The sequence below is a fragment of the Staurois parvus genome, unplaced genomic scaffold (genome assembly GCF_062004578.1).
Source record: "Staurois parvus isolate SC_StPar_1 unplaced genomic scaffold, SC_StPar_1.0 ptg000549l, whole genome shotgun sequence".
Taxonomy (NCBI): domain Eukaryota; kingdom Metazoa; phylum Chordata; class Amphibia; order Anura; family Ranidae; genus Staurois; species Staurois parvus.
Window position 1 is genome coordinate 9666644 of NW_028318345.1, and position 12916 is coordinate 9679559.

A 12916-nucleotide genomic window follows, 5' to 3' on the forward strand; every position below is an offset into this window, starting at 1 on the left:
CCCAGCCTGCTGCTGAGGGGAGGATGGTGAGTGTTCATCCAGAGGAGTATGATCTAATGAGTCACACAGCAACTTGGCAAGAGAGAGATCCTCAGCCTGGTGGTTGAAAACCACTGAACTTGACCATATAAAGCTTTGAGTCATGAAGACATATCAGATTTATGAAAAGGTGATCACTCTGCATTGCTTCCTTTTTACCATTACCTTTCACCCAGAAGATACTGAAAATGTATGTAAATTCCCATTAGTTTCTGACTTCAGTCATAAGATATGTTTGTTTTAATAGGTGGCTTAGCTGGAGCAGCATCCCGAATCACGAGTGCTATGGCCAAAGGTGTAGCAGCCATTACTATGGATGAAGAATACCAGCAGAAGAGGAGAGAAGCCATGAACAAACAGCCAAGTGGCATCAGGGAGGGTCTTACACGTGGAGGCAAAGGCCTTGTGTCTGTAAGTAAAATTTTCATTTTGAATTAATTTAAACATTACAGAATAATACAATTGTTATTTTTGCATTGCTTTTGTTAGGCTGAATTAATAACACAGTGTAAAAACCGTAAATAAATGTGCAGAATGTGAAACTTCTAGAAACCAGTCAGGGAGGGCCGGTGCCAGCATTAGGCAGGGGTGCTGACAGGGAAGATATCTGTATTGTTTACATACAGACCTCTGTATTCCTCGGCGATCACCAGGTGCCAGTGGGGAATCTCTGTCCGTGATCCAGTGATTGACAGCTGTAGCAGCCAATGGCGGCGACGGGTAGGGTGGCGCGCGCGCCCCCTACCCGGAAATGCAAAATCACGTATATATACGTGATTTTGCGCAGCCCTGCAGCAGTAGTTCTGCTATAGGGTGGTCAGAAAGCAGTTAATGGATGTGTTCTTAATGGGTTGTCAACTTAAGCACATTGGAGTTGAATTACTAAAACCGGAGAGTGCTAAATCTGGTGCAGCTCTGCATAGAAACCAGTCCACTTCCAATTTTTTTTTTTTTTTTTTCTGTCAAAGTTTAATTGAACAAGCAGAAGTTAGAAGCTGATTGGGTACCATGCAGAGCTGCACCAGATTTTGCACACTCCAGTTTTAGTAAAACCATCCCATTGTGTTTGTCTATTGTGACTTCGATTAGCATCAGATCACATAATTACTGCAGAAAAACAGTTCATTCCAAAGGGCTTACTTTTTCTTGCCACTGTATTAAGTATTTATTATATTTATAATCCCTTAAAAATATGTAGACAGCAAAAAATAAGGTTTTAAAATAATTTATACCATAACATCATCCATCTTTATATGTTGTCATCTGCTGTTTTTTGCCTGCTTGTTATGGGCTTTCAGGTCTGCCAACATCAAGCTGCTTAAGATTATAAAACTTACAGTGCATCCAGAAAGTATTCACAGCGCTTAACTTTTGCCACATTTTGTTATCTTACAGCCTTATTCCAAAATGGATTAAATTTATTTTTTTCCTCAACATTCTACAAACAATGCCCCATAATGACAACATGAAAAAAGTTTGTTTTGAAATCTCTGCATTTTATTAAAAATAAAAAAATGAAAAAAACCACATGTACACAAGTACTCACAGCCTTTGATTAATACTTTGTTGAAGCACCTTTAGCACCAATTACAGCCTCAAGTGGTTTTGAGTATGATGCTACAAGCTTGGCACACCAATTTTTGGGCAATTTTTCGCATTCTTCTTTGCAGTACCTCTCAAGCTCCATCAGGTTGGATGGGGAGCGTTGGTGCACAGCCATTTTCAGATCTCTCCAGAGATGTTCAATCGGGTTCAAGTCTTGGCTCTGGCTGGGTCACTCCAGGACATTCACAGAGTTGGCCCGTAGCCACTCCTTTGTTATGTGGGCTGTGTGCTTAGGGTCGTTGTCCTGTTGAAAGATGAACCATCGCCCCCAGTCTAAGGTTCAGAGCGTTCTGGAACAGGTTTTCACCAAGGATGTCTCTGTACATTGCTGCATTCGTCTTTCCTTCAATCCTGACTAGTCTCCCAGTTCCTGTCGCTGAAAAACATCCCCACAGCATGATGTCAGTGGTGAACGATGCCTGGTTTTCTCTAGACGTGATGCTTGGCATTCAGGCCAAAGAGTTCAATCTTTGTTTCATCAGACCAGAGAGTTTTGTTTCTCATGGTCTGAGAGTCCCTCAGGTGTTTTTTGGCAAACTCCAGGCAGGCTGCCTTTTGCCTTTTACTGAGGAGTGGCTTCTGTATGGCCACTCTACCACACAGGACTGATTGGTGGCGTGCTGCAGAGATGGTTGTTCTTCTGAAAGGTTCTCCTCACCACAGGGAAATGCTGGAGCTCTTTCAGAGTGACCATCGGGTGCTTGGTTACCTCCCTGGCTGAGGCCCTTCTCCCTCGATCACTCATTTTGGCCAGACAGCCCGCTCTAGGAAGATTCCTGGTGGTTCCAAACTTCTTCCATTTACGGATGATGGAGGTCAATGTGCTGATTGGGACCTTCAATGCTGCAGAAATTTTTCTGTACCCTTCCCCAGATCTGTGCCTTGATACAATCCTGTCTCGGAGGTCTACGGACAATTCCTTGGACTTCATGGCTTGGTTTGTGCTCTGATATGCACTGTTAACTGTGGGCCCTTATATAGACAGGTTTATGCCTTTCCAAATCATGTCCAATCAACTGAATTTCCCACAGGTGGACTCCAATCAAGTTGTGGAAACATCTCAAGAATGATCAGTGAGAACAGGATGTACAAGAGCTCAATTTTGAGTGTTATGGCAAAGGCTGTGAAAACGTATGTACATGTGTATTTTTTCGTTTTTTATTTTTACAAAATTGCAGAGATTTAAAAAATAACTTTTTTCACATTGTCATTATGGGGTATTGTTTGTAGAATGTTAAGGAAAAAAAATGAATTTAATCCATTTTGGATTAAGGCTGTAACACAAAATGTGGCAAAAGTTAAGCGCTGTGAATACTTTCTGGATGCACTGTAGATTTGGGTTTTGATATACTACCAGCTTTTGTCCAATAATGGCTGACCACAAAATCAGTTTGTGTGATTGTTCTACTGTATCTAAACGGAATCTGATTGTGGTGGTAATATATAAGATTATGTTGTTGACACCAGATATGGTTGAGCATAATTTTGACTCTAAGAATTATAATGACAGCATAGGATTGTCCCATGGGGGGGACATATAACATTTTGGAAAGGTGTTGCTAGACCCTGGCACCCAGGACACATGCTGTGGGGCTTGCTTATCCTTTAGGCAAACATACTTCAATTATAGCTGAACTTTGTGATTTTCTTTTGAACATTCTTTCTCACACAATCACTTTTAACTGTATGTTCCTTTAGAGTCATATTTGGTAAATCAATCACTGAGGGAGACCCAGAAAATTGACTTCTCAGAAATGTCACTTTTAAAAAGAACTTCACCTAGGGAAGACCACATAAGGAACGGGAATACCCTCATCATATACAAGCCTAACAGAATTTCAGTCTAGGTTTCCAGATGAGCCTCAGGTCTTTGAGGACCCTAGTAATGCATCTGAGATATGCTGTTGGCCACCAGTATCTCTCTGTAAATCTTAAGGCAGGTTTCATGAGGCATGACACATACATCCTTATTCAATAAATATTGCTTATTCTTAAACTCAAGGAAAACTCAAGGCAAACCTTTTTATTCAAACCTGCTGTCTAGAAAAAAAGTTTCATAAGGTGAATGGTCCACAGAATGCAATGTTCTATGAATAGATAAGAGGAGGGGAGGAGCAAAAAAATTGTTATGAGAGCCACAGCTCTCATAGTTGCAGCTCTGGAAGTAAAGTGAAACTATACTATCTAATGTGAATAAAATTGTACACATTAAAGAAAGGGCAGACATTCAAAAAAATGGCATACGCTTCATGCGGGGAAACTTTTTTTTTATTTTTACACAGGAGATGTTAGGAAATATTGTTTGGCTGGAGGTCTGCTTTAAGTGCTATGTAAGTGCCGCTTAGCAGATTTATTTGGATTGCAATTTAGAATAAAATAAGTTTTGATGTTGGTAGGAAGGTTTATTATCAGTGGTCAAATGAATGACTGGTGGTCAAATTGTATTTCTTATTTGCCAAACCATCTCCTCTCTTATGTTTGTTCTTATTTCAAAACTCTATTATTAAGAAGTGTTTAGTTTCTGGCACTTGCAAATGGTATTAGTCAGCAACATGCCTTCTATGTGAGTCATTACTTCTTTTCTTTTCTTCAGGGCTTTGTCAGCGGTATAACCGGGATAGTAACAAAGCCAATTAAAGGTACAGTGAGCAAGTCTGCTACAGTAATGATGCTGTATGTATTTGAGTGTCAAGATTCTCACATTTAACCCAATATATTTCCTAGGAGCTCAGAAAGAAGGAGCAGCAGGATTTTTTAAAGGAGTTGGCAAAGGATTAGTGGGAGCTATAACCAGACCAACAGGTGGCATAATAGATATGGCCAGCAGTACATTTCAGGGCATCAAAAGGTAAATCTTTGTATATTGTTAAATGTTTTGCCTAATATAGTGCTTTGGAATTATTGTGGCATCTTTAGTTCAGATAGGGGCACAAAGCCACTATCTGGTGAGTTTCATACAACACATGTAATTATACACCTGTGATTTAAAGTAAGGTGAATAATTCTTGCTGTAATGAGGGTTGAAGTTAGAGACAGAATGAAATGGTTTAGACCCCTGGTGCCCAATATGCAGTGTGCAGGCTATTGGGAACCATATGGGTAGCAGAGTGGCCGCAAGGGGGATGGTGAATTAACTTTCACTGCCATAACTACCAATGCAGGGGGAGGGGTTTACACTTTCACTGCCATGACCACCAATGCAAGGAATGTGTTACATTTTGATGCTGCTGACCACTAATGCAGGAAGGGGATGGTAAAATTTGACTGCCACTGACCAATGTGTATGCGTGTGGTGAAGGGGGGAAGTTAATAGTTCTGATAGCAGTGCTGGTGACTATGATTGTAGTCACTGACACCAATGCTGGGGTTATTATTGCAGAAACTGACACCAATACTGGGGGTTATTATTGCACCCACTAACGCCAATGCTGTGGGCTAATATTGTGTCCACTGCCACCAATGTTGGGAGGTATTATTGCATCTACTGGCACAATGTTGGGGGCTATTATTGCATCCACTGATACCAGTGCCAGGGACAGTTATTGCAGAAACTGACACCATTACTGGGGGTTATTGTATCCATTAACACCAATGATGTTGGTGATTATTGCATCCACTGACACTAGTGTTCGAGGTTATTATTTTGGCCATTGACTGAAAATATTGGAGGTTATTGTGTCCACCGAATTTATTACTGGGGGATTATTGTACGCCAACGTCTCCACTTTGCATTGGAATACACTGCAAAAAATGCACGAGGACCACAATTACCACAATTTGTGGACATTGAGATGTGAAAATGCGCTGCTATTATGCGGACCTCTGGCAGTGTCGGGGGCTGCACTTGAAAGTCATTTAAAGTTTTCAAGGTGACCGTCACAGGTTTAGACAGTGTTATTTTTAAAATAATTTTTTATACTCATTACAGTCAGTGTTAAGTACAACAGAAGTGGTACCTATATCAATGAAGAAACAAGAGACTTAACTGCACGTTTTCTTCACAGAGCTACAGACACTTCTGATGATGTGGAGAGCCTACGTCCTCCAAGGTTTTTACATGAAGATGGTGTTATAAGGCCATATAGGATGAGAGAAGGAGCAGGAAGCCAAATGCTACAGGTGATGAGAACTGAGCTTTACAAAACTCATGCCAATAACTAAGGGCAAAATATTAAGTTTGGTATAAACTATTATGGATTTGTACTGCAGATATTTTTTTTTGTACAATAATATGTGTTGTATATTCTGCCTATTATGATTTTTTAAGGTTTTATGAAATTTTTCAAATTAAAAAAGTCTAACATTTAGGGGTCATACACATAGCTGTAAGATGGGAGTACAGTATCCAGAGTCTTCGTAAAAACTTTCCGGCCCCGCAGCTGCTGCCTATAACCATCGATAGACAGCAATTAGAAGAAGCAGCTGTACATAGTTATGTGTAGGGGTTACATAAAGCACACACACGGGCCTATTCACCAAATGCAAACTATCTGCGTTTGGAGCATTTCTCCATGTGTGTGTAGGTGCCTTACGCAGCCACCTGCATATAGCCACATCTTCTAATTGAGTACACCTCAGCTGTGGGTTTTGCAAACGTTTTTACACAGCCTTTGAACATTGTGCGGGCCTTACTGTTGTGTGCATGAAACCTCTATAAATACATATTTTGTTACTATTAAGTAGTATTGTTGTATTACATTTATCTGGTAGATTTGAGTCTAGATGAAGATTTGTCCCTTAAAGGGAGCAAAAAAAGAACTTTTACAGAAAATATTTACAGAAAGGGATTGAATGATTGTACTAGACAAGTTATGCAATGGCAAAACAATGCATTTAGTAATACATCTTTCTGATGTGGGGGGGGGGTGTCTCTTGCTTGATCTGGTTTACTCTCCAGGAACAGTGTATGTAAAAGGACATTGAAGCAATGGATTAGTAAATTGGTTGACATGGTACTTTTACAGACAAACTGTGGTTCTGCAATTCTGTTGAATCAGTCCATACATAATCAGAAGAGTCCACAAATTGTAATTTTTCTGAAAAAGGGTCAGTTTTAGCAATGAATCAACTATAAGGATATGCAGTTTGCGTCACACATCTCTGGTTATTGATAACATGGACTTTAGTGTCACACTGATAGCATAGCATTATGCTATTGTTTAAATGCAGACATTGCTAAGAATGGGAAGGTCTTCGGAAATCTCATACACTGTAACAATAAAAGGAAGCTTCATGTTTCTTTCATCACAGATTAGCAGAATGAGAGCAGAGGGGAGTAGGGAATAAGTAGAAGATGATTCTACTATCACTAGTTCCAGATGTTTGTGTGTGATTAGATGTGTAAGCTTGTGAAGCAAGATGGGGAAGTCAATGCTGGAGGAAACAAATGTGACAGAGCATGGTTTTCCATAGCTATTTATAATAGTTCCTCAGGTGAGCGCTGCATAGTGGTGCCTGAGAGTAACTCATAGACATTAGAGTGTCTACAAATGTGCTTGAAAGCCAGACCAGCAGTCATGTAATGTCTATGGGCCTACATAGGGCTGATCTGAAAAGGCAATGCAGTCAAAGTAAAGTCATGCAGATATGCAATGCAGAATAATCTTTCTTTATATATTTCAGACATTACATGACCCATTCCTATGATCACGACATGTATTCATTTAGGCCCATTTTACATTACATTTATAGGATGCTAACAAATTTTATATTTTTAAGGCAAATGATGAACTTTTGTAACTGCAGAGTCTCTCTGTTCATGTTTCCTATAAATGTCCATATTCATATGCATTTTATTGTTCATTCATTGTTTATATATGCATAAATGTATGCTTTTCATGCATGTCCATGCATTTATGTTACTCTTTTGTTTCACACTTTAAAATACTTGTATTTAAAAATAAACAGTATTCAAAACAGGACATTTTGTTATTGTGTTCAGCCATAGATTTTTTTGTCCTAAGATTTAGTTCATTTATTTCATCTAGGTAAGGTTTAACATGTCATGTTTTGTTAATGCTTCATCATATCAAATACTGCTCGTCTTAAAGCTGAATTCTGTGCTGCTGAAAAATGTACCTTTTCATGCCCCCCAGCATTGCAGGGGTTAAATGCTTGTTTTGTTTACATGTTAAGCACAGCACATACCTCATTCCTTGCTGCCCTCCTTTGGAGAGGCAGAAGCAAGAAATAAGATATGCAATTTACTTAATTCCACACCCTCTAGAATAAATGATTTATCCCATACAGGTGGAAAGGGAGGGCACTGCAAGGTTACATTTTGCAGTAACCTGTAGTTCATCTTTATAAAAATAAGATGATAAAAGTATTATACATTATGTTATAGACTAGATCGGGGGTCAGCAACCCATAGATTATGATCTACCAGTAGAATGCAGCCATGTGACTGGTAGATCACGGTCTGGGCTTTTATTCCAGAGCATCAGAGTGCAGTGCAGAAGGACTACTGTAAAGTTGGAGCTGTAGTAGGGTGCCACATAAAATAATACCTCCTCTGTAGTGCTGGCTCCTGTCCCATGCGGAGTGATACCATCTGCACTCCACCTCTTATCCCGGCTAGCGGTCTCCAGAGTGCTGCCAGCAGCAAGAAACGAGATCTTCAGGTCAGTATGAAGCAATACACTGGGCGTAGTAGTATAAGGCTGCTTTCACACTGCTGCACTGTGGTTTACCCACACCGTTGGTGCAGTGCAGAGTGCCCTCAGCGTTTCTGTGGGTTTGTTGTGCTTAGCCACAGACTTCTATTATATCCTGTGGGTTTGGTGCACTTTATGAAAGCACACCAAAATTCATGAATGCAGGAGTTTTGGTTCGCTTTCAGAAAGTGTACCACACCTTCAGGATATAATAGAAGTCTATGGCAAAGAGCAGCAAAGAGTGCCCTGATGATTGGTGCCCAGCAGTGCCATCCACCTGTGCCCAGCAGTGCCACCCACCTTTGGTGCCCACCAGTGCCACCCACCAGTGCTGCCAGTCAGTGCCCAGCAGTTGCGCCAGTCAGTGCCGACTATCAGTGCCGGCTATCAGTACCCATCATCAGTGGCAGCTCATCAGTGCCGCCTATCCGTGCCACCTCATTAGTGCCGCCTATCAGTGCCGCCTATCAGTGCAGCCTCATCAACGCACATCAGTGAAGGAGAATTACCTGTTTGCAAAATTACATAATAGAAACAAAGAAATTTTTATTTCAAATTTTTTGCTTTTTTTTTGTTTATAGCGCAAAAAGTAAAACACCCAGCGGCAAGTAAATACCACCAAAAGAAAGCTCTATTTGTGAGAAAAAAATGATAAAAATGTCATATTGGTACAATGTTGCATGATCGTGCAATTGTCATGCAAAGTGTGACAGAGCTGAAAGCTGAAAATTGGCCTGCTAAGGAAGGGGGTATAAGTGCCCGGTAGGCAAGTGGTTAAAGGTCATTATTATAGTAGATAATGTCATCATTTGCTCTAAGGCATGTTGCATATGTGCATTTTTTCATGCTTTTCTTTTTTTAAAGAATGATGCAATAGAAACAATATAATGCGCATGAATATGTTTTTCATTCACAAGTCCAGTTTAAGCTGGTTAGTGAAAACTTGTTAAACAAGGTATAGACATCCTATCTTATGCCCAAAGGCATTCTGCAAAATGATAGTTTATTAACAAAAAGGTTAAAGGTTATCCTGTCATAATTTATTTACATTGATTGTAATACCTGTAAGCACACATTCGCTGCCTCTAGGCAAACATCAGATTCCTTTACAGAGTGCCCCTTAAATTTGTACAGTGTGGGGGCAGATATACTGTATGTTTGGAGACAAAAGGTCTTCTTTTTTAAAAGCAGTTTTGGCAACAATAAAGCTACCATATACTGTTTGAATTTCATCTGGTTCCTGAAGAACCAGACAATATTTGCCTAGTGGCTGGTCCTGTCACCCCCTCCTGCCTAACATCTTTTGATTAGAAAATTGAAAAAGCCAGGTGCTAAATTGTCAGTCAAACAGTGGCTGGATTCAGTCAGATGTAGCTGCTGTTCAGCTATTCTGATCAGAATACAGTAGCCAAGTAGGGGGATTAGTGTGGATGGAGGAATCCGATAGACCTTTTGTTCATTCAATCCACAGGCCAACCAAAAAAAAAAATACAATAGTTATGACCACCTTAAGTTTAGCACCTTAGTACAGAGTAACAGGGTCTGTAGATGGACAGTTTGGTAAAGGTCTGCTTTTTAGCATTGATTTAATTAAAGTTTCTGTTTTGTTGTTTTGGGACATCAGAATCTTACATAATCCTATGTACTCATAAACTGACCATCATCCTTCATTAATATTTGCATCAGGCACCGAGTATAATGTTTGGTTCGAGCACTGGATTCTGGAATAGGTGCTCACCTTGGCATAGTGCAATGAGTGTAGTTGGCCACAGGATGTTATACATGTAAAGGGGATCCCAGCTTCCTTTCGTTTGGCCAACATGTGCAACTGGGCTTCACCTTTACATACAGGGTCATATAATTTCCAAATAATGGCAAATAAAGCTTGCACTAAAACTTCATGACGTTGCCCCTTTAGAGCACAGAGGGAACATAGTGGTGCTCATTCCCTCAGCCACAATTCTTCCTTGATCATTTAGTCCAAAGTCCTGAGGAAACCCACGTCAATACTCTAAACCAGGGGTCTCCAAACTTTGTAAACAAAGGGCCAGTTTACTGTCCTTCAGACTCTATGGGGGCCGGACTGTGGCCAGTAGGACTATAGAATGCCACAACATCAGTGGAAGTAAACAGTGTCCCTTCATTTGTTTAGGTGGAAGGAATAGCACCCCGTCATTGGTGTCTGTGGGAGGAATAGCAGCCTATCATTGGTCTCATTTGAGGATGGAATAGTGTCCCAAGGGTTAGACAGAGGTAGGCAAAGGGCCACAGTTTAGAGACCATTGCTCTCAATCAAAAGGAGCAACCCTTAAAGGACAAGTTCACCTTTTGCACAAAAATAAGAAATGCACATTTTGCAGGTAAAAAAAGTAAATTTATTATTTTTGGCTGCAGGAACCTATAAAGCATTGCACCAGCGATCAGCAGACCTGTCATTATATCTGCTTGCCTGTACAGGACGTATGGGGAAACATATACTGACAGGAATATTCAATTAACTACCACGGCGCTCCACAGCGATGTGCTAGTTTATTTAGAACTACAAGCCAACACTGTGAATGAATGATGTGGCTTTGTAGGTGGAGTCCCGCACGGCCATGCTGTTTTTAAATACTGACAGCTAGTATGAGGAACTTCTTCTCATAGCTCTCTCACGGGGGGGGTGGGGGAGTGGGTGGGGGGGCTTGGGCAGCTGGTGGTGCCTGCAGCATTGGGAACATTTTACATGTTCTACTCTAAAAACAGGTGGAACATGTAACATGTTCCCAAAGGTGAACTTATCCTTTAAAGGGCAATTCTTCCATCTGCCTACATACAGGTTCAGGGCCATGGTCCCCTGTTTCCGTGTCCCGGAGCAATTTTCTATAATGACACTGCTCCCCTCCTCTGATCTAGCTTCCTCTCAGTCATACATAATGGGTCCTATCTGACAAAAACAGATTTTTCTGCCATGTCTGAATTCTTTGCTAAACTTTCCTGAAGCCAAAAGCACAGATTTATGGACCGCCTTACAAGAACTTCAGTCACAAGGAGTGGTTATGCCACTTCCTTCAGAGGAAAGGGTACAAAGTTTTAATTCAAACCTTTTCACAGTCCAAATGCCAAATGGGGCAGTCGCCCATATGGAACGTAAAGTATCTGAGCATATTTCTTTGTGTACTAAAATTCTGCATAGAATCACCAAAAGATGCCTATCTAAATATCCCCATCTTCCCTCCTTTTTACACTTTGCTTTAGGAGACTTCTAAATTTAGCACCAATATTTAGGCTTTTCTCTACACCCTAAGTGCTTGCTCTACTTTTTGCTCTTTTGCAGACCCAGGGCATCCATGTCACTGGATACTTGGATGACCTTCTGCTGAAGGACTTCTCTGCCACAATATTGTTAGCAAAAATCCAAAGGGACTATTCGGTGCCTTTAAATATTTGGCTAGTTTATCAACTTTCCATAGTCTGTCCTCCACGTAACGTAGAGTACCTGGGTTTAACCTTGGACATAGCCCGAGCCAGAATCTTTCTCCCTTCAGAAAAGATGGTCTCTTTAAGGTTTAAATGATACCCCTTAGTTCACTTCTGCATGTGGGCTCTTGAGCCTGGTAGCCTCATTCAAGGTAGTCTTCTTGGCCAAATTTCACTCTGGGACTCTTCAGCTCAATATTCTCACCTCATGGAACAAACAGATCCACTCTCTGGATCGTCTTAAATGTCTGTCTATGCAAAAACTCTTTCCCTGGTGGGGTGGATTTCCAACCTTGCACTGAAGTCGGGAAAGTCATTCGTTTCCATGCCCTGAAGGCGGTGACAGCAGACGACACCAGCCTTATTGCTTTGGGGGAATTTATAATTATTTAACTGTCCAGGGAACCATGACCTCAGTAGAGTTGAGACTCCCCATCTGGAACCGAGATCAGATTAACTCTGGACCCCGCATCTGCAGGGTCATCCACTCAGGGTACAGTCAGACAGTGCCACAGCATTGGGCTGCATAAACCATCATGGGGGCGTCGAGCTGCCTTGAGAGAAACAAAATTGATTTTCTCCTGAGCAGAAATTCACATTCCAGCCATTTGGCAGGCTGACCTTCTAAGCTGGCAATGTATAGACCCAGAGGAGTGGTCTCTGTACTCTGAAATCTTCCAAAACCTCTGTCACTGGTAGGGGGAACCAGATGCGGACATCATGACCTTCAGATTCTACAACGAACTGCACAGATTTGTAGCCCTAGTTTACAAAGTATATGTCTTTATGATTCCCTGGTCTCCATTCAAGCTGATCTGTGATTTCATTCGGTAAAGAGTCTCCCTCAATTGTGCAAGATGAAAGTGGGAAGGGTTCCAGCGATTCTCATTGCACTGATTTGTAACAGGACATGATAAAAAGACATATTCAGACACCTTGGCTTCTCCCAAACAGGCCAGATTTAGTGGCTCAAGGCCTCCTTTTCCACTCTGTTTCTTAGTCTCTGTACTTAGCATGGCTGTTGAAACTCAGTTAGGGGTATATCTGATTCAGTCACCCCCATCTTGCTCAGAGCAAGAAAATCTACCTCCTGCATGATCTACCATTGCACATGTGAGACCTACTGGAGCTGTTTGTATGTTGATTTATATACTGGC

General features: G+C 41.1%; 1 protein-coding gene across 1 annotated transcript in view; it reads left to right on the top strand.

Moving 5' to 3' along the window:
- VPS13A (vacuolar protein sorting 13 homolog A) overlaps nucleotides 1-12916 on the top strand; it is a 290475-nt gene that overhangs the window by 239405 nt on the left and 38154 nt on the right. The window contains exons 65-68 of the mRNA XM_089691099.1: nucleotides 287-450; nucleotides 4238-4283; nucleotides 4369-4492; nucleotides 5649-5763. Coding sequence (XP_089547225.1) covers nucleotides 287-450; nucleotides 4238-4283; nucleotides 4369-4492; nucleotides 5649-5763 — 449 coding nt within the window. The remainder of the gene's footprint in view (nucleotides 1-286; nucleotides 451-4237; nucleotides 4284-4368; nucleotides 4493-5648; nucleotides 5764-12916) is intronic.